The sequence below is a fragment of the Lonchura striata genome, chromosome 2 (assembly GCF_046129695.1).
Source record: "Lonchura striata isolate bLonStr1 chromosome 2, bLonStr1.mat, whole genome shotgun sequence".
In the NCBI taxonomy this organism is placed as follows: domain Eukaryota; kingdom Metazoa; phylum Chordata; class Aves; order Passeriformes; family Estrildidae; genus Lonchura; species Lonchura striata.
The window spans coordinates 49,466,532-49,489,512 of NC_134604.1; the positions used below are offsets into that span (position 1 = coordinate 49,466,532).

The 22,981-nt window shown below is 40.6% G+C and overlaps 1 protein-coding gene across 12 annotated transcripts in view; it reads right to left on the reverse strand.

The window, feature by feature from the left end:
• Positions 1-22,981, reverse strand: part of LMO7 (LIM domain 7) — a 132,103-nt gene that overhangs the window by 59,636 nt on the left and 49,486 nt on the right. For 11 of the 12 annotated variants that reach the window (XM_077781360.1, XM_031504887.2, XM_077781359.1 and 8 more), the window contains exon 4: positions 14,257-14,363. In XM_077781360.1, the coding sequence (XP_077637486.1) occupies positions 14,257-14,363 (107 nt within the window). Of the gene's footprint in view, positions 1-14,256; positions 14,364-14,799; positions 14,882-22,981 lie in introns of those variants that run through there. The other variant, XM_077781364.1, reaches the window with a different exon arrangement.

The following is a 22,981-nucleotide window of genomic DNA, read 5'->3' on the forward strand; positions in this document are numbered from 1 at the left end:
AAGCTGACCTGGTGTTGCTGTTTGTTTTTTGAGTTGCCTGGCAGAGACATCTGAGCAATAGAGAATGAAAACACTGGGAAAGCATCTTTACTGGGTATCCCAAGTTAGCTGAAGAGTTACAGAAGGTTATTCCAAATAACAGCAGCAGTGGCACACAGACTGCCTACAAACTAGAAGGAACTAGAAGCCAAGCAGATGCTACCTCCTCTTCATTAACTGTAAAAGCAGATTATCAAGGTTTTCACAGGTAAAGTAAAAAAATAAATTAAGAAAAATCTAAATGTACTTGTTTTGAAACTGAGGGGAGTCTTCATAACTTAAAACTGCATTAACAAAGAAGTCAGATTACCAAGAGTTGAAGTAACCTGAACTAGTTAGCTGGAGTACCCTCTCATATGTGAAGATAGGAAAAAAACTCCAAAGTTTAGTAGTTTTCTTCCACTGTGCTTACTGCTGCTTACTTTAGCTTTTAAGGGGGACAGTCTCTCCTGTGACTGCAGATGTACAAATAACAGTAACATGTTCCATTAAATGTTGAATGCCAAAACCTACATGCAATTAAGCTTGACCAAACAGTTTCTAGGAGCTTGAACATATTTGCTTTCCTGACAAAAATTCTGCAAACAAAAGCTCCTTCTATAAGTCATGTACACGTGCCTTTGGTACATGTCCATCAAAAAGATTCCTGCCCTGGGAGATGAAAGCAGGCTTCTTCTCTCTCTCTCCCTGGTCTGACTGATCAGGCAGTAATAAGTCATGTTTAAGTGATGGGAAACCACACAAACACATTCTTGGGCAACAGGTGACAAGAAGAAATTTCAAGTGTTCACCACTTCTCCGTCTCTCCTGAACTCTAATTAAGATAGAATCACAGAATTGTTTAGGTTGTAAAAGACCTTTAAGATCATCGAGTGTGACCATTAACCCAGCACTTGTATGTTCACTACTAAACCATGTCCCAAGGTGCCACATCAATAAGCCTAAGTACCTCCAAGGACAGTGACTCTTCTATTGTCCTGGACAGCCTGTTCCACGCTTTACAAGTGTTTAATTGAAGAAAATTTTTTCTAAACCCCAATTCTAAACCACACAATTGGTTGTCCTTTTGTCACAACTTGAGGCCATTTCTTCCTGGCCTGTCACTTGTTACTTTGGAGAAGAGGCTGATCCCCACCAGGAAGTTGTGGAGATCAGTAAGGTCCCCCCTGAGCTTCCTTTTCTCCAGGTTAGAAATCCTCAGCTCCCTCAGCTGCTCCTCATCAGACTTGTGCTCCAGACCCTTTACGAGCTCCACTGCCCTTCTTTGGACACACTCCAGCACCTCAATGTCTGTCCTGGACTGAGGGGCCCAAAACTGAACACAGGATTTGAGGTATAGCCTCACCAGTCCTGAGTACAGGGGGACAGTCCCTGCCCTGCTCCTGCTGGCCACACTCTTGCCAGGATGCCATTGGCCTTCTTGGCCACCTGAGCACACGCTGGCTCATGTTCAGCTGGCTGTCAACCAGCACCCCCAGGTCTTTTTCCGCTGGGCAGCTTTCCAGCCACTCTTCCCTAAGCATTGAATGTTGAGACCCAGGAGCAGGACCTGGCACTTCACCTTGTTGAACATCATCCAGTTGGCCTCAGCCCATCCATCCAGGCTGTCCAGACTATAGAGTCTTCCTACCCTCCACAGATCAATGTTCCTGCCTAGATTGGTGTCATCTGCAAACTGAGGGTGCAACTTCCCTTCCCCCTGCCTTGTCTGCCCTTTCACAGCAGTGTCCCATTGTGCAAACACACTTTCAGAGAAAAGCAAGTACCAGTCTTTCATTCCAGCTTTTCTCCTGATAAAACTCATGCTGTTCATTAAAGGAAGGAATTTTAATGCACAACTTCGGCCCACACCTGACACAGCACAAGCACGGAGCACCTGCCTTAGTCCTCCTGTGCTGGCAGCCTCGTGGCACACAGAGCAGCTGCTGGGCCACCCATTGCTCACATGGCACCCAAGCAAGCAAAACTCCAGCACTCAGACCCATCCTATTTGGTGCCACCATTCCCTGGATTTGTAGATATAAAATGTATCCTAGCAATGAAACACACAATAATGAGCAAAAAAATAAAAGTAATTTAAAAATGCAGCCATGTCCTTTAGGTTGCAATCATGATGCCAGACTGAGTACATTACCTGGACAACTAGGGATTTCTGTATAGGTTATTTATCAAACTAGCTTGTTGAATACATTCACAAATGACTCAAGTGGTATTAGAGAAAACTGAAATGAACTAAGGACCTTGCTTGCAGCTCTACGAGGGACATGCTTCAGAAAGACAAAATGTTGTTCATAAAAATAAAATTATCCTTTTGCAAGAGATTCTGTTCCTCTTGAGAGAATAAAAATATCACAATGAAATAGCAAATACTACTGAACCACGAGCACTAAGTGACTTTTGTATGATTTCCCAACAGCAGCCAACATTCAATACCAGAGGCAAGCTCAGGTTTCAAAGAATAAAATGTTCTGCACAGAGAGAGGGCTTTGCAGGACATGCAGAGTATCATTACCAATGCATCTCATTCTGTGCTTATTCAACTTGTGTGGGTGTGCCTTCTACATAACCATCTGATGTGTGATTTTACATTTACACTTCCTATGCCAAAATCAGTAACAAAACCTCTTAAATTAACTGATCTTCTGAGAGCAAAAGTAGCTTTTAAACAACTATGCTGAATATAGCATAGGCAAATATATGTACCAGCTTATTTCAACAGACTTTCAGCCATTCTTATTCATTATTCATCTGAAGCTTTCCATGAAACTTCCAATGGCTTAATGAAAAACTGTCATATATTAAATTGCTAATAATTAATGATAACATTTTTTTCCCTGTGATTGCACAGCTGGGTCATCACATACAGAATACTGGTCTGGATTAAGAGACCTACCATGATTTTATTAATATTTTCAGATAGCTTAACACACAATGTTCTACATTTGCTAAAGCTTAAAATAGCAGATTGCTTGATTGATTTATCAAATCAAATTAATTGCTTCCATATGATTTGCGTTTGGTTTTTTCCTTAGTTTTGTTTCTTGGAGTTTTCCCTAGAGCTACAGAAATTAAAAGCAGCTTTTAATGTATGCAACCTTTCCAAAACCACACACAGGAACATCCACATGGGGCCAGATCAAAAAACTGTATCAAGTCAAAGATCTCATCCTCCCTTATAATCCCAAGTGGTTGCCTAAGGAAGAGCAAAAATAGACAGAAAATATGCTTCTCCCTTGTGGACTCTCTAAGCTAGATGTGGTTTCCACATACTAAGTAACTCTTAAAAGATTTCCCTTCTTTTAAGATTTCTCCACTATCCCTTGAATGCAAGTAAACTTTGATTATCCACATCATCTTTTGTCAAGGAAGCCTACTTCCCCTTCATTGATTATTCATATAACATGACATGAAGTGACCAGTTGAGTCACTTGTCTACACCATCTGCTAGGCTTTTTTTGTTTGGTTGGTTTTTGTTTTTTGTTGTTGTTGATTTGTTTGTTTTAAGCTTGCAACTTAGTTCAGCTCTCCTGTTCAGCCATCACCATTCAGGAATCTCAGTGTACTTAACTAAGCCTGCAGGGGAAGTTATTCCTACTTTTAGTCAGAGAGATGCTATGAGGGTGAAGATATTCCAGTTCCATAGATCTGCTCTGGGGGAATTTGGGCAAGTGAGAAAGTGGGAAAAAGGAAAATTATCCAAGTCCAAAACTTCATATGGTATTACAACACCAGCAAATGCCAGATTAACCATGGCAGCACAGTATGGTGCAATTGTTTTTCCTATTCCTAATACTTGTTCCTGCAATACGTTTGGGTCCTTTTTTTCCTTGGTTGTTTGTGCTTTTGCTTGTTTGGGGGTTTTTTTGACTGGCACAGAACACTGCCTTCATAAAACTTCTGACCCCTTTATCTCAGGACTGACCAGTATCAGTTATTCCAGAAGTCATAATTTCATACACAAAACTGAAATTCTTCTGATTTTCTTTTTCTCATTAAAGTAACCCAAATTTCCTTTAATTATGTACATAAAAAGAGCACAGTTTCTGAAAAAAATAACCTGAAAACTACTACTAAAAGCTGTTTACAAGAGGAGTTAGCACTGGTATATTTGGACAGATTAGGATTCAGTTGTGGAATTGTACAGCGATTCTCAACTGCACAGATCCATGTTGAAAATACATGACAGCTTCAAGTCAAACCACACATAAATAAATTGCCTTCTGTTAGCTCAGGCATTTTTAGCTAGTGCTTTACCAAGTACATCACTCACCCCCAAAAATTATCACAGTTGAGGGCATCTTACATCAGGTCACAGAGTTAAAAAGAATACATTACTGCATCATAAATCTGACAAGCGTATTTCAGTGGTTATTCAGAGGGAACAAGTGGCTGTCTGCAATTTAATAGCCTTTGCAAGAGCAGAAGTATTTTGAACTTGGACTCCCTTTCCCCGCCCCAGTTAAGTATTTTATCATATAACACATTGGAATCCACGTCAGTTGATGCATATCTGTGCGTACTGGGTTCAAAGGTGTGTGCGTGTTTACATTTGTAGGACGTTTCTGGAAGGGAAAGGAAAGAGGAAATATCATCAGCATTAGTCAACCTTCTTACTCTAGTCCCAGAAACTAGATGCAGCAGCTTTCAAAATTTTGCTTTCTGAGTCAGGTTCTGATACCACACTCCCTCCCTGGGCAGACAGAATGGCAGGGAGGGGGTACAGGGCAGGGCTGTCAGGAGGACTGGCTCTGCAGGAACCTCATATGACACCCAATAAGCACAAAGTCCAAGTCCTGCCCCATGGATAGAGCTAATTCCTGAAACTGCAGAGTGGGGTGGAGAGCTGGGCCCGGCAGTCCTGCTGGGCTGAACCTCAGCCAGCAGCCAATTCTGGCAGCACTGACCAACAGCACCCAGGGCTGAATGCAATGGTGCATGGGCGTGCAAGATGGAGCGTGTCAGAAGGCTGACAGACCCCACCACTCCCCCTTTCCTCAGCACTTATGATGCCACCTCTATAATACTGCTGTCTCCAGTCTGGTGTCTCACAGTACAAGAAAGACACTGATAAACTGGAGCAAACTGAGTGGAGATCACCAGGAAGTACATGGCTGGAGATCCTGAGCTTGATCATCCAGCTTGTTCAGTGCGGAGAATAGTTCCCCTGTTGGGTTTTCTTTTTTTTTTGTTGTTGTTGGGATTTTTTTCCTTTTGTTTCTTAAAGACAACAGATCTCTATCATTTAAAAGAAACATGCCTTTGTGTGGTTAAGCTTGGCTGCTATCTAGGGCTCTATTTCCAACCCTCCACCCCTTCTTATCATCTATCCACGTGGTGAGACATTATTTTGTTTAATTGGTTTCAGTGACGGCATGAAAACAACCCTGTAAATGCAGTTTATAAGAATATTTGAAATTGTTATTTCATTGCCAGTTGCATTCTCTACCAGTCACAGCAAAAAAAAAAAAAAGCACTAATATCACTTCACAGGATACAAGAAGTGCTCCAATTAAGTAGTAATAATAATTGGAACAGACATCTCTGGAAGGAATAAAAATGGCCAGAAGTAGGGTTTTGCATGAAGTATGATCAAAAACTGTCAATACACTGTTCAGCTTTACTTTCTCTATTTACAGAATATGGTTAACTGGCAAACCCCTGTATCCATGGAAAACTTCAAAAAGTCAGCCTCCCCCCTATTTAAATATAGCAGCTCTTCCTGTTGAGTTGTCTGCCGAAAAACTAACTGAATTTCAGCAATTTAGCAGTAAAGTACAATTTAGAATAATACAATAGTGAACTTGCATACATGTTTCTGTGTAATTGATATTATAAAAAGAATAAGCTTGTGTTAATTAAGTCATTCAATTTCCAACATCAGACACAACACTTTTTTTTATGGAGGAAAAAAGAGTCTTCACCAAAAGATGCAGGCTTTCTCTTTACCTTCTTTTGTAAGGAACTCAATCCTACTCATCAAAAATGCTGCCTTCCCTCTCATGCATTGTTTTATAAACTAGACACACTTCTGTTAATACAAAAAAACATTGAAAAAGCATTGTAAAGGCCTTCAGAAATAATGGCTTTGTACCACCACCTCCCCAAAAAAAAGTTATCCCAGGGATACTTTTGAAATGTAATAGGATCAAATATTACAACTTTCAACAAACCAATTCAATTCAGCAGAAAGCTACTGCAATCTTCTTCAGGGAATCATTCACTTCAGTAGCAGAACTACCTGAATTCCAGTATAAACCTATGGGATCTGTGTCACTAGGGATACCTGAATTGCTTTTAACACAACTAACACACGCTGTATGTATTGTCATTCTGAGTTGTTCAAACTCCTCCTGTACATGTGTAGATACAGGTACAGAACTCCAAAGTTCTTCATTCTTAGAGCAGAATCATCTTCACAAAAAAGCAAACGCTATCGAAAGTATAATCTGATAAAGGAAGTGTAAATTATTAACTGTTAAATTACTCAACAGCAAAAGTGATCTGAAATATTATTCATAATGACCAGAAAATAAAGCAGACAGATTAAATAGCACCACACCCAACACTTTATAGACTTTAAACCTAAGAATTGGAGGTAAATTTCTAGGTATGGTCCAAAGTCTGGAACATATTTTATTGCCTACAATGTTTTTACTGGAATGATTTGGTTTGTGCAGATTAGTGACCTGAGCATGAATATTTTAGACTTAAGCACATCAGTTTCACAAGACTGAAGAAAACCAATTTTTTCTTTATCTCTGCATTATTGTCCTAAGTACTAAGAGAAGTAAAACATGCAAAATGACTGATCTTGAAATTATTTACATAATTTTAAAAAAATAGCAATTTCAATATTTAGACTCTACCTACACCCATGAAGCAAATACATTTCTATGACAATAGCCATAGCAAAAAGAGAATTTACTTACAAGAGTAAGAAAGAGAAATACACTTACAAAGTTGTAGAAACATTTCTAGAGTCAATCTGAAGTGCTGCACTTTTCCATTTCAATGGAACTGTCACTAGGAAATTTAGTTACCACAATAAAGGCCTATTACAACCATATGTGTAAAAAATGTGATTTCCCTGAATATAAATGGGGGAAGACCCACATCCATTGTCCTAATTAAATTTTGGTTAAATTGTTTTTGCATTTCAGTTCTCAAGACCCACAAAAAGCTGTCTCTTATTTGTTTCACCTCAGCTTGAATTCAAAGATAGTTTCTAAAATGCTGAAGTCTTTGGGATGATTAACTCTTCAGTCACATAGGTATAAGCAAGAGAATTTAAGCATGTACAAGTTTTGGTCCAATCATTTTCATACTTAATGCACTAAAGCACTTGGCTTTCATCCATCTTACCACTTTCTATTCTATGCAAAATAAAAAGGCAGGAAAGGGTGGTTCTATGTTGTGTGAGTGTTTTGAGTTGGTTGGATTTTTTTTTATTTTGAGGCCAAATTAGAAAATAAGTTTTTCAACTCATTAAAATGCACGTTTCTTGGAAAAATAAGCACAGCAAGTTCAGGCTCAGCTCTATCATACTCACATGTTACAAGCATTCAATTCTTGAGCAAAAAAAAATTTCAAGATGATATATTAACTAAGCAAATGTATTAGATATGAAAGACCACAAATTCAGTATTACTGACAGAAAACACCATCTCTGAACTATCTGTCCACAAACTGATCTGCTTTCTCTCTCCTTTCATTGTTGTTTTTGAGGTTGGTTTGGGGTCTTGATTGGTTGGTTTTTCAAGACTGTCTCATTTGAGCAAAATATGACAGCTCTTCCTGAAGGGCAAAATAAGATAAAAAGTCCCAAAAGAGTGTCTCATCATCACACCTCAGGCTTTCAGGTAGCTGATTTGCCAGTTTACAGAGTTGGGTGAAACTGGTAAAGCAAACCTAAAAATTTCCTCCAAACACTGAGATGTGGTATCACTTTTACAATTAAAGCTCTCCAAACAACCATATTTCCAAGAGCCCTGACAACAGTTTTCCATTCAAAAGATCATCTTTTCAGGAATTTCTGTGTAGATTGCTTTCTTCAGTGGTCTGCCTAACAGTGTTAACATTCATTCCATAGAAGAGAAATTTCACTTTGCCTTTGTTTACCTAGCAAAAAAAAAAAACAAAACACCCTGAGCAGGAAACAGAAGTGGAATCAGGAAATGCAGCATATTCCCCAGGACTAGACAGGAAAAACATTCAAGTAATAAGAAACATCAACTACTATTAGAAAAGAATATTTTTTAATTCAATATCTACTATATCAGGAAATAGTGTACAGCTACTTCCTACCACAAAATCAGTGATTCACACTGGCAGTATTGTAATTTAAATTACAGGCTGAAGAAGACAGGTACTAGAGGGCACTGTGTTTAGCTTAACTCACTGCTAGAAGGTTTCCCTTCCAACAACCCCTAAAAGGAGAGGGTTTCTTAATAAGAGAAAAGAGTTGTGATATGCAAGGTAATGATTCTGTACATATGCTTAAAATACTTAAGGTTGGTATAACAGTTCACTCTTATATAATCAGAAGAGTGAAATATATCCTGCTCCAAATAGAACAACAGGTGCAGAATATGTGCTTACAGCCATACCACACAGCAACTATTTAATTTTCTCAGATTTTATTTTGAAAGCATCTATTCTCTGAACCACTTTTTTGGGTGGTATTTTAAATTCAGAAAGTGTTATCTCTGAACTGAAATAGAGAGCCAGGCTCAAAAGCTCAGCTGAAATGCAGGAACACAAGGATGAACATGGCATGTAACAGTTGTTACTTCTCTCCAGTTGGCTTTAGTTATATAGAGCTTTATGTTACAGAAAGCATGGCATTTTAATTTTCCAAGGATCATTTTTTGTTTAGGAATTCATAAAAAAAGATTATTCTAAAGAAACATTAAATGGATTTATTCAAAATTTTGAAATGCCAGAACCAAAGTCGTAGCTCTGTTATTTCATCTCATGCATGCACTTAGACCCACTTCAACAAAACTTCTCCAACAGGGTTTTCTGTTTGCTTTACATAATTAACATATTACAAGACTGATAATGAATACGTGGAATAAGTGCAGGCCAGCAAAAAGATGAAGGCCTTATCCAAATACCAGGTTCTGCAAGGTGATGATATACTTCCAGCTATCTTGGGAAAAGATAACCAAATGGTTTGGGTTGCAAGAGACCTTAAACATAATCTACCTCCAACCCTTCTGCTATGGGCACGGACACTTTCCACACCAGACCAGATTGCTCAAAGCCCCATCTAACCTGGCCTCAGACACTTCCAGGGATGGGGCGTCCACAGCTCCATTTATTCCAGTGCCACATCACCCTCACAGTGAAGGATTTCTTCCCAATATCTAAAATTAAACCCAGCCTATTACAGTTTAAAACTATCACCCCTTGTCTTATGCATTTTCATGACGAGTCCCTCTCCCTCTTTCTTTTAGGCTCCTTTTGGGTGCTGCAAGGTCTCCTTGGAGCCTTCTCTTCTCCAGGCTGAACAGCCCCAGCTCTCTCAGCCTGTTTTCATAGGAGAGGTGCTCCCTGCTCATCTTCATGGCCCTCTCCTCCAGAGTCATTCCAGCAGGCCCACATACTTCCTGTGGTGGGTGCCTAAGAGCTGGACACAGTGCTCCAGGTGGGGCCTCAGTTTTTAGTTTCATTCAAGACATACTCTAAATATAACAATGTAGTAATAATATTAGTGGCAGCCAAGTATTTTAATTTGCTCTCTTATTGAAAAATAAAATTAGTATGGTAAAACTTCAACCTCAGAAGTCAGGGCTGTGGTAGCTTCAAAAAAGTTAGCTATTTAGGATTTTGCAGTAAATTTTCTTCTTTTTTTCCCTTTAGTTTAATATTTTAATCTATTAACTCACCATTTTTTAAATTTAATATTAGAATTTAATTATATTCTTCAACTGGAGATCTCATTTTACAGAATTATAATTTTTTTCATGTAGAAGAATTAATTTGCTTCCAAGACAAATTTGAATTTACACTCTCTCTCTGAGCATTCAGGCTGCCTCCTTTAAAACTGATAATTTCAATAACAAACACCATCAGAATTGATACTTGGTGTCTGACTATGTGAAGTCTCCCTTATAACTCCATGGTGTGATTTTATTAAGAACCCTTCCACAGCTGGGAACAACTGGGTGTGTCACGCCTAAAGAGCTGGGTGAGGAAGTGCTTAATGTTTTTAAATAGCAACCATGCTGACAACAGAGAGTCACTAAGCTTGTATTACATTCTTACTTTGACAGAACCAAAAAAGAATCAAATGAAGCATTAAGACAATCTAGCATTAGTAGAAATAAATTTAAAAACCTTCACTCTATCTGCTGGGTTTTAAAACATCTCCAATTAGAAATAATAAAACACTACGCTGAGAAACAAAAATCAAATATACCAAAAGAACTGAAGAGGGACACACATGCATTTACACAAATAACTAGCCACTGAACAAGATGATATGCACATGACTGCCAGACAGCGTATGTGAGGAATAAGCCCATCTGGATGATCCTTCTTGGAACACATGACATATTGCTGTACTATACCACTGAGCAATAACTTCTGCAGATTTACAGAAAGACTGAACTATAAATCTCAGACACTAATCCACACTCCCATTTTTACTAGCAGAGAAGAAATCATCCATGCCATGACCATTTTTCCACACCACCCAACTACTAATCTTGCTGATCTGGCAAAGCATAAAGTTTGCAAGGGTTGGAGCAGCAAGTGGTAATTTTAGCCAGGCTTTTTCACACAAACTTCTAAGCAATAAAACTTTAAGGAGCTTTTTCTTTGCAAAAAGGATAATCACTTGGAACTGAAAGTCTGGGTATATAAGGGGATTCTTGCTTCTCTTGCCCCAGATTACTTCTAGTAATTATAGAGGAGGGTTTCACATCATGCCTGTGCATCATCTCAGTTGCAAGAGAAAACAAAATACAAGTGAAAGTTGTAGCCTCCTCACCAGATAGAAAGATTATTTTCTCGGAACAGATTCTGTTCATGAGGAACTGAGGGTCTTGACCTTAACTCAGGTGACACAAGAACACTGCACCATGTAACAGTTTAGTAACTCTGAATGGCTTTGCGGCAGTGTTCATCAGACAAAGTGCTGCCAGCAAAGGTATGGCAAAAGGCAGCAAGCACACTCTGGAATAAAGTACAAGGAGAAAATAACTCTTCCTGTTGGGAAGGAAGCCTGCCCAGGGGGCACAGGATGGCAGTCAGATGGCAACAGCCTGAGGGCATATGACTTCCCACAAGGTAAAAAGGAGATACCACACATAACTGCCAGGCAGCAGAGGCAGGAGCACATGGAACACCACTTCACACAGCTCATCCACTTCAAAAGGGAGCTGTTCCTCCTGAGGACTTGCTCAGCACAGAGGTGTCAGATCAATTGAACAAGGGTAACAGGGACAGAGATGCAACCTCCCAGTCAGTGTGAAAGACTGGTTTTGCTCTTACATAAGATGACAACTCTCGTGCCCTCTTAGCAGCAGAAGCAGACCCACCCTTTTAATGGTACCTTCCTCTGACCAATTTCGACATCCAAGGCAAATCAAGCACCTTGTCATACCTGACAGTACATGCATGTCCTACCAGCACCCTGTTCTCTGCCACCCCAGTCTGTTAAGCTGACTTTTCTAAGCAACAGTTTATTTAATCTGTTTTGGGTAGATAAAAAAACCTGTGCTAACAGCGGTGCAACAGCAGAACACAGCAGTCCTCTTGTGGTGTCAAAATACACACTGCTTCAGGCACACATTGATGTTATCCCATACAACAGATCACAGCTGCTTTAAGATGTGGGCAATTAGCCTCCGGTGACAGCAGCAAAATGAATTTGCTTAGGAATGTTAGAAATCCAAAAGTTAAATGTAATCTTTTGAATATGTCAGCAGATGAAAAGTTTTCCTTCTTGGTGACAAGAAATAATTTACTTCTAATTATGTAACTAGAGTTAACAGTGGGTAAGACAAAAGCAAGACATGAAATAGCACCCCTTTTCTGAGGCCTGGCATCCTACAAGTTTTGAAGACATTTTTAATTCAGCTTGAATGTATGAAATGATTTATTTCTATTAGATAATAAAAAAGAAACATCAGATAAAAATCCTGATCAGACAACATTTCTCTCCTGACACAAATATAAATCTGAAAATCTTCTGAAGAATAGCTTGCCCTCTGGGCAATAAAATTATTTCTGTAATTAACTTTTTGATGGAGAGAGTTATCTTTGTGCAACTTACTTCTTTCATTTCTTGGAATAAAACTTGCTTCCCATCCCTCTCCAACCTCCTACCTACATCAAAAGTACTAGTATATTTAGGACACCACTTTACTCAGATACATGCATGCTCAGATACAGAAGTTTTGAATTACTCTGGAAGCATTTAATACACACTCTGGGACTGTCATATGATATATAATGTGTGGAGAAGCAAAGTCATACTGAAACAAATTACAAGAACATGGTTGTATGGCTGGCAGCTCTTTTGACTCTAACCCAGACCCCCCACACAGCTGTCCATAAGAAGCAGTCAATAGTTAAATCTGCTTTTTTGGAAAACACTAATTAAACCATTGCTGAGAAGGTATGATATAAAACCATTGTTGCCTCGTGACAACTTCAAATTCCAGCCTTACTCTCTGCTCACAAAGCCGGGAAGGGAACTGGCGGTGCTGAAAGACCCAAAAAGAGCCTTGGTTACAGACCCACTGGATGGATTTCACAGCTGACCTCTCCTGGGCGCCGCGGTTTAACGTCGGGACGAGTTGGACAACCTACCTTGCACAACAGTTCGCTATCTCAGCCTCCCTGGGGTTCCAGCTTGTCACTATTGACGCTGAACACCAGCTCCTGACCGCCTCCAACCCTTCCCTCCAACCCTCATACCCTTGGAGCAAACTTCCACCAAAACAACTTTTGCTAGGGCTTTGTGAGTAATTTAAGCACGGCAGAGGTTACCAACCCTCCGGCTTTTGGCATGATGTAGGAACTGGCAGACAGAATACCAATGTCCTGGAAGTGTGCCAAGTCCCTAAACAGCAGATTAGTGAGAAATTACGTTTCGGGTATGAGTCAAAGATGGAAAACACATTGCCATCTCACATATCAGACCTCAAAACAGTATGAACTTTCATTCTGAAACCAGGCAGAGAGAATGTCAACAGGCTACCACTCAACCCACCTATGAGAGATTTCTTTCTAATTAAAGCAGCTACATGTCATATCACAGTATTTTTTCCTTGTATTTACAGAAGGATTACTGCCTGTTCCTCTTTGATAAAACTGGTAATTTAAGACAGGAATCAATCCTTCACATTTAACTTGACAGGTTTCCAGCAAAACCCACTAAAGATTTTATTTTTTTTAGAGACAATAAATCCACCCTTTTGTCCCAATATAATAAAAACAGTTAACACTGTAACAAATCGATGTGCCCTAGGATGATTTTTACCTCAACTCATTTATCTTAGAACACCTGCCTGCACAGTAAAGTTTCACCTTAATCTCTCAGAAACTGGCAATAAAATTCTTATTAGGAGACAGAGCAGTCTTGAAATATGAAAATCCACTAAATATATTTTAGAACCAAGCCACTGCTATTCCACAGGAAAACTCCCATCTCCATAAATATGCCAATTACATGAAATTCAGTACTTAATTTCTACTCACACACACCCCTTGACAGGGCATGTGACACTCAGAGACAAACATCTAATTAATACTTGGAGTGGCAAGACCAGCAGACCTTTAGGCACACTATACCTGTGCCGCAAATCCATTTGGATAAGTATCAGAAGTACCACCTCAGCCTTTCAGATTTAGATCGGTAATCACAAATCATAAAGAAAAGTAATGCCTTTGATATTATTTAACAATTTTGCTCCAAGTCTAAAATAAAATGACAGTTTCCATCTCAGATTAAATGCTGTAAATATTCATTAACAATTAGTTTCCTTGTAAGGTAGCTATTATAATACTACTTCATTTTTTAAATTACATTTCTGCAAGTCTAATCCTTTAGCTTTAACAAGGCTTAAACCCTCACCACAGTATTCAAAACTGCTCATACCAGATTAAAATAAGAATTTTCCATAGGCAAACATTAAAAAAAAATAGACTGTGAAAGAGCTTAGAGGGAGAAGGGAAAGGAGAAAACAAAACCACAAAACTCACTTGACTGTAACTCGATTGGACAAATCCTGAAGATCTCCTGGGTGAAAAAGCTGAGCTTCTTTCAGTCCAATGTTTTCACAGGCTTTCAGAAAAACATTTATATTATCCTGCAAAGAGAAGTAGAAAGCAGTTGCTCAGTTAAGAGCACTAAGCAGATTTTACAAGACGATTAGTACTAGCCTTTAAATGTCAAAGTCCAGCTCACATAAATGAAACTGGAAAAGCAATCTTCTGGATCATAAACGCTGGTTGTTTCTCATGCACACAGGCAGGCTGGGCTGCGATCGCAGGGACTGAGGGGTATGTTAAAGATTACCTGGCATAAGGCAGCAGTGAGCCAGTAGGCAGCAATCTCCACTTTGATGTCAGCTCTGCTCAGCAAACAAACGCCCTCTTCCTAGCTTTGCACGACAAGCCTCACCTATTGCCTTTAAAAATAACTCCAGCTACTGACATTCACCACCCAGAAACTCTTGGCAGGGAAGGAAGAAGAGGAGGGACTCTTCGTTTCTATGCTCACAGACTGATGAGGGAATACTGCACCTGGAGTCTGGCTTTGGTTGCTGAGCAAAGCTCCGGAGAGACAGAAACCAAACTGTATTCAGAGCTGCTGCTGCTGTCACACTTGGAGGGGGGGCTTCTTCCCGAGTCCCTCCCCTTCCCCTTCCCACACCCCCTCCTCAACTTCACACCAGTCTGTTACAAAACATAGGTGCAGCACCCACTCTCTGCACCTGCTGCAGGATGGACCAACCCATGACAGAAATGTTAAAAAAGAATAAATATAATGATATATACAGAGATTATACAACTTGTGATCTTTTTCCACTTCATGAACAGTGGGCAATAGGCAAGAAATTCCTTCTCGTTAAGGCGGAATGCTATCAACAACAAAAGAATGTGCCCTCTTGTGCACTTGCTTCCTTCAGCTGCAAGCCAAAGGAAAAGGTACACGAAGTTACTTAATTCATAAGCTACACACAGCCCTGTCATTAATAGTTTCTAAGTCAAGGTGCTGGTATCAGAATTTCATAGTATAGAGAAGCTCTGCTTTAGCAATTTAGTATGCTTTAATTTTATTTTTTCTTACACATAATCAACAGTTATTCCTTCACTTAAAATTCATTAAAAACAATCTACAAAGGAAATAACAGCTGTTTCTAATAAAGAAAGTAAAACAAACCCAAGAATCCCCACAACCTTCTGTTTTGAAGGTCCCTGGGATTCTAGTATTTCTTATCAGTCTGTAAACATGGCTTAATTCAAGGAAAATATTTGAGCAAGGTATTCCCTATGCAGGCTGCGGGCTCTGTTACCACATCTGAAAGATCCCAGGTGTCTCACACCGTGAAGGTTATGCCCCAAGGCTCAGTGCGATGTGCCATGGTGGGGGCTGCTCTGCTGCAGGGGGTGCAACATGATGGCCAACATGATGTGGTGGCAGATGAGAGGAGGAAGCTGGGAAGGATGGAGGACAGGCAGCCTCACCTATGCCCTGCAGTGCCCAGGGGGCTGCCTGCACATTTGTCCAGGGAAGAGCTTCATGCTGTGAGATGCAGCCTCAGAGGGGCATTTATTTTTCCTTTCCATGCAAAATGGGGAAAGCTGTCTAGATGTGTCAACTTTATTAAATAAATATTTGAGTGTCACATTAGTACCAAAGCAGCGAGGACTTGAAAAGGCATTGTTTCCTCTGTGTGAAAGAAGAGGAACTACTTGCTAAACAACCATCAGGTCAGTGTTCAGGGGACTAGTCTATGAAACTGGCAAGTAAGGCACAAGAAGAAAGCAGCAGAGCAGAAAGAATGAGTAACTCCAAAGTAATGAACTGACACCAGCACCAGTGAAGGCAACACAGTCTGATTGGTCTGCCCAGACACCACAGCAACTCGGAGCAAACTCCCAAACTTATGTCAGCCACAGGGCTGAAAATGAGCACACTGTGCAGGTAAACAAGGAAGAAGAGTCAGATTTAGAAAAACAGATGTCATCTACACCCTGAGAGAAACAAAAACAAAGCAGAGGAATTGCTCACCGGTGGATGCTTGGCTGCACAACCACCAAACTTCTGGAACATGAGAGAATTAATTTTGAAAGTGTTTCAGCAAGTAAACCTATCAAGCATCAACCTCCTGATAAACAGCACTTACAGGCCCTGAGAACATCCCTACCGACAGGACTCAAGACTGTCAGGAATGGGGTCAAAAGCAGAGAGAGATAACATGGAAGGCAGAACACCATTAGTTACAGCGCACACGTGCAGGATAAAACATGGCTCAAAATCTTCCTTGCCTCAGCTCCCAAGCCAGAGGTTTGATCACACCTGCCATCTCACAGGTTACTGCCCTAACACCAGCTGTTCTGCAGCCAGGGCCTGGAAATGACCCTCAAAGCACCAAGCAATGACACACCCAGTAGGGTATTTATCAGGTTTGGATATTGACACAGAAAGGTATCATTTAAATAAATCAGCATTTCTAAATTCTGTCTTTGCCAAGTTATTCTTGACCATCTCTAATCATCATAGTTAATTAGCAAAGCCACAGGTCTCAGAATAGCTAGCAGCCATTTTAAACTCTATCAGAATAATGAATGGGAAGATGAATTTTAAATAGCACCACAGAAATAAGTAGGAAAAAAAAAAAAAGACAGGTTCTCAACCTTGTAATTAAATTTAACATTAGAAATGTGAATGGGAACATTTTTCAGTGATTAATCCGCTCAAATATAGAAACCATTACACTGTTCCTTTTACCAGTGTAACTGTACTTTAACAAGACTAATGGTCACTGCCACTGCAGTTTCAAAGGACATACTACAATCTGAACCTCATCATACCTCATAAAATAGTTCTATTTAAACAACCAGACCTCAAAATCATGGACCTATCTCCAGGTAACAAAAGTCACTGACAAGATGTGCTTAAGAGGAAAAGGCTCATACTTGCATCTACCACCCTCTTCTAAGAACACTAAGGTGTTCTCAATCTGTGTAAACACGAGCAGCCCATTTAAATTTATGAAATGCGGGGATACTGTGCTCCAGGACGGCTTGGATGAATGGAGACGAGAGATCTCTGAAGGCTGCTCTTAGGATATCAGGTTATTAGGGATGGAGAAAGGTCTTGCTTGGAGCTGCCAGACACAGCACGTGGCAAGGCCTGAGGGGATGGAGGAGGGGAGAGACAAGGGGTAGAGGGAGACAAGAGGATGCTCCAGGAGAGGGTGGAAGTTCTATGAGGGTAGGGGTTCCAAGAGAGGGGGAATTCCAAGAGGCCGTCTGGCTCCTCAGGGACCCCTTATCAGGGGGCTTCAGGGTGGGCTGGAACAAGACTTGGGCCAATGGGATCACAGACACCTGATGTTTCAGGGGAGGGTTACAGGTGTGGGGTGAACCATACATTATGGGGGTTGAGATAGAACAGTCCATTTGACTTTTGGACCTATCTGTATGTAAGGGTATTGTCCAGCCAGTAGGGGGGATTGTTTTCATCCTGGCTGTACTATTGTAAATCTTTTGCCAGGCAATTATATTTATTCATCCTCCCCAACAATGAAAGAAACAAATTAACAGAAAAAAAGGATTATGAGGATAATCTAAGGGGAGGGATTTAAGGCAAACTGGAGATTTTGATTCCATTATACCAATAAAGTGGATTATGAGAGGAAATACTGGTGCCACTTATCAGCACAAGAGAAGCAAAACCAGAGAGAAGAGCTGCCCATTTCAAAAGCAAGGATTCACTATTAGACAGATCAAATACATTTTGCAGAAAACATAAGGTTCTGACCATTATTAGAGAAAGCTCTTGAAATGACATGGATAAAATCATCAAGTTAATTTTTGTTCATGTTATTAAGAGAACTCAATTACTACATTTCCCTGAGCATCTGAAGTTGGAATAACTGTCAAAAGAATTACAGGTTTTAAATCACAACAAAAATAAAGCCTGAAGTCTAAACCACAAAATTAAGTGTAATTCATTTCTGGTATGCTATTTCTACTTCTCAGTGTCTTAGTGAGAAGGGGTGGGGAGGTTTGAATGAGACTGTGGGAAGGACTGGTTTTATCCCCAGATGGTGGGCAAGAGGGAACAGCAGAGCATTTCAAATGTTCCTAGCACGGCCTGAGTTTTCCACATTCTGTACAGACTTATAGTAAATGCACAACATAGAAAACTGACTAGATAGAACTATTACCCTTCAGCATTCCAGTTTTGCCTCAAACTTCAAAATTAACTGCACCCAAAAGCTCTGCAAAGTCATAATATTGGAGAGATGGAGCTGCCAGTGGGAAGCAGGTCATCCACAAGAAGGCTTTTAAATACTCCTGTTGGGGAAAAGGCAAACAATACTGTACACTTGCAGCTCTGTACCTGACTTTCTGTTCTCAATGGGGCATCACTAGACACAAACCCTTCCCTCAACCTGTTGTTAAAGCACTGCCCTCTAACCAATTCTTTGAATGAGCCAAGATGTCATCTCTACACTGAAAATGAGAGTATGGTCCACACCCTCCCTCCAGCATCCAAGCAGACCAGGACTGCCTCTCACTCCTGCAACTCCATGGACTTGAGGAGAGGAAAGAGCTGAGTCTTTCCTCTCCTTCACTTGCTGGTCCTCAGTGCTGATTCTGCTCCTAGGCCAGGGGCAGGGAAGCTGTGCCAGAGCAGGTGAATGTGAGGGAAAGAGTGGGGCCATTGCTGCAGGGCTCCTCATTGCTATCACTATCCTCCAGACCACAAAGAAAGAAGCTGATAATTCTATGGGGAAGCACAAGAATATGGACACCTTTCTCTAAAAATAACTATTTTAAAGAGCAACTTTAAAAAAAAAAATTTTAAAAAATGGAGGCACTGTGCAGTGGTTCTGTGTTGCACCTGTGATCAGCTCCTAATATGTGTCACCTGGGCAAGAATTTGAAAAGAAAGACAGAGTGCTGGTGAGGTGCTGGTAGTGGGGAAGTACAGAGGTTCCTCAATGCCTAAAAAACCAAAGAACACTTCTAAATCAGAAAAAAAAAAATCAGCATGAGCAACAGTAAAGTAAGGAAAAAAAACCAAAGATGAAAAAAAGATCAAAAAGAGGCTGACCTTAAGTAGGAAGAAAACCTCAAAATCACCTACCTGAGAAGGGGCATAGAGTGTGGAGTGTGTAAAACAGAAAATAATTTAAAACGTCTAAAGTAAAAGCTAATTAAATCCTCATAAGAGCATGTAAATACTATTTTATTTTGCCTATTTACATGCAATATGACATCACACTAAATTCAGCTTGTGTCATAGAGATGCAATTTATTTTGAAAAAATCCTCATTATCATGATTATCTGAGACAGGAATATTAATTTAAACAAGTGGGCAAATACATTTGCTTTCTTTAGGGTGCAGTCATGCTGTGTGATAATCCTGGTCTCCATAGTTAACTGTTTGCCTGAATCCCTGCCTGTGCACCAAAACACAATGAAATCTCGCAGGCATACAAGTTATGGCACATCTTTCAAATCACTTGGCAACAGGGCGAAAAAAAAATAATTAACATGTTGCTTTTATGTTTTTCCTGAGTGTATCAGCTAATAAAAGACAGTACTCGAGGTTGTCCCCTATTCTGATACAAATACCCATTGCTTCAATCAAACCGCTCATTTCTCCTGCTATTCAAACTCGAGTTCAGAGGAGAGACTTGGAGAGGAAGGTGCTTGGGTGGGTTTTTTGTGGATTTTGGGGAGGATTTTAATTAGTGATTTTCAGTTTATGAAGGGGATGGTACCCTATGCTTGCAAGGCCATGAAGTATATTTGCACCAAGCATTACACCGTCATCCAGACCGTGATTTGGCGCCAGAAGTTGTTTTCAGTTTCCAGGCTTTCAAAAAAAAAAAAAAAAAAAGACAAAAAAAGACAAAAACCACCAAGTATCTAGAGTGCCTAGCAACAAAAACTTTTGACATTTTAAGAGAGACTGATGCATTTGTTTGGCTACAGAATTCTAAAAGTCATTTGAGTAGATCACATTTAACAGGCATTTTTCCATAGTACTGCATTTATCAAGACATTTAGTCATTTTGAAGGCTTTCAGATCTGCATTCATGAAAAACCCTCGTTATTAGCACCCTCATTCCCTTAAGTAAGGGCAATTACCATCACAAAAACCTGGTATTTTTTTCAAAGAAGAAAATATTTTTGATAGGCACAGCATTATACCGTCCACTCGAGTTGGCTGCAATCAGTTTAATGCAGAATTTAGAGTTACGTTTGGCAGCAGCATCACCGCACAGCTCCACTTTGTTTATACTCAGAGGTGGGGTAAAAGGAAAGAACTACAGCAGGAGCTCGCTGAACAAGTTGGGCGACTTGCTCTCCCTTGGAGGTATGTTTCAGTTATTAGCTCCGGCTGCGGGTGCAGGTGGGGGCAGAAGGGGTGAGACGATAGGAGGGACCAGGGCTGAATGCAAACCCCATTTGTGTTCTGACCACAGGCCTGGGAGCCAGGAACTCCCCATTACCACCTTGGCCTTGAATGTCAGGATGTTTAGTGCCCATTTCCCACTCATCTGTTGTGTGTGATCCCAGCTCCTACAGCTCTCTGTGTTTTTCTGAAGGTCAGGTATTTCAACCTTGAACCAAGGAGTGGATAGGATACCTGAACTGCTCTTTTCCTCCCTTTTTGGCCCTGAAACTAAAAATATTAAATAAAACAATCATCCTGCAGACATAATTTGACTTAGAGTGACCTCAGGGCTTCAGTTCAGTAACTTATCCCACCTATGACAGAGTGCACAGAGCACTGCGTTGGCCAAAGATCAGAAACTGCATTAATTGCTTTGCCACTCCCCTCTGCGCGTCCTTCATTGCTTTTCCACACTGGGTAAAACAGTAAATTACTGTGATCCTTGACACAGGGATTCCCTGCTGCAGCTCTATGCATGATTACAGATACTAAATCTTTAATGATTCACTGCCAGCTTTCCTGTCAGAAAGCAGGTGCTCCTGCTGTGAGAATGCAGGAAGGAAATTTTGTGCACAAACTTTACGGTTACCTTGGTGCTACCAGTATCAATAACTGTAGATCAGCCAGGAAGAGGAGGAACATTCCCCTTTGCCATTGCAACCATTGTGGAAACCACATTTTGAAGTACTCTTAGGGAAAGAATCACTCCGGTTTCAGACAAAAAGGTCCAACTCTCTCCCAAACTTCAATTCCATCTGCAGTGACTGCAGCAGGTTACAGATCTCTTCAAGACCAAGGTGTGTATTGAAGGATCTTCCCCAAAACTCGTTACTCAGGTCCTGGCACTGCGCACCACCATGTATGATGGCCAGCAGAAGATACCTCTGCTCAGCCCACCTCATTGCCTACAACCTCTTGCAGCATTGAGCTCCAGAATTTCTTCCCAATGGAAATAACAGGATTAAGGAAAACAGACAAGAGAAATTAATGTTGGTTGTTGAGTTTTTTAAACAGGACTTCTGAGTTGACAGCCTTTAAGGTATTAACATAAGAAAGGACCAACTGTCTTCAATGACTTAAAAATGCCTCCCAGGCTCATAATCTCTAACCGTGCTACAGCATAACCTTCACTATGACATTACAGACATATCACAGTAACAGTGTGTACCAAATGAACCTTTTATTGATAAGAGAGTGAATATCAGGTTGTAAACTGCAGGTGTGTTTCTGGGATGTCACTGCTACCAAATAAGGCTACCTGGAATGGAGAAGGGCTAAAGTACAGCATGTCGGCAGACAAGCCTTGTTAATAGAGCCAATCCACTCAAAGGCATTCATACTGTAATGAAAGTATGGGTTTGGAAAGCCAGTATGGAAGAACTAGCCTGGGCTATTTCCTTGTTTAGACAAGCCTTAACTTTCCCACCAGTTAGTTGCATTCCAATCAAAATCAAGGGAAAAAAAATAATTCAAGCAATATGCTTTACACCCTGAACAGTTTATACAAAACAGACTCTGAAAGTGAAGTGTGCTGAATACTCCAAAGCCAAGTCACCCCACTACACAGAACTGGAATGACAGTAATCCACTTAAAGGTGAAACTCCCCTGAAGCCTAATGAGTAATGAAAGAAGTAAAGACCTCTTGTTCTTGAAACACAAAGTTTTGGCAGAGCTTGCTTTCCTCCTCCACCCCCCCCCCTTTTTTTTTTTATTTGTATACATAAGGTTTTTTTTATTTTGCTCACACAGGTTAACAACTTTATATAGGTGAAATTCAGCTTCTTCATGCACAGGACTTGAAGCAGAGCCTCAGGTCCTCAATTAATGTAGCCTCTGATTTTTGGACAATTATTTAGTATACTTCATTCTTCATAAGAGAGCATTTGGAAGTTTCCTCTAACTTTGCTTCCTTCAAGAGCCAGGCATCTTTTATTTAACAGGAGTAGCATCCTAGTACTGCATCTAATCCTTCCTGCCCTACATGGGCTTATCCCATGTTGTTGAGAAACTTTCCCAGCACCCTGGATCGATGAGTTGGTTTGGAGATGACCTGCCTTGGAGCCCACCTGAACCCCTGTGTCAGTGTCAGGCTTCCTCTTGGCCCTCCCCATCCCCCTGGCAGCAAGCTCAGTCAGCGCAGCTGGAGCAGCTCAGCACCCTGCACTTGGCAGCACTTGCGGCTGGTGTTGTTGTTAATAATTCCTTCACACACCTCACTGGAGGAGGGTGACTCAGCACAGACACATGGGCGCGGAGGTGTTCGGGCAGGCGTTGGGAG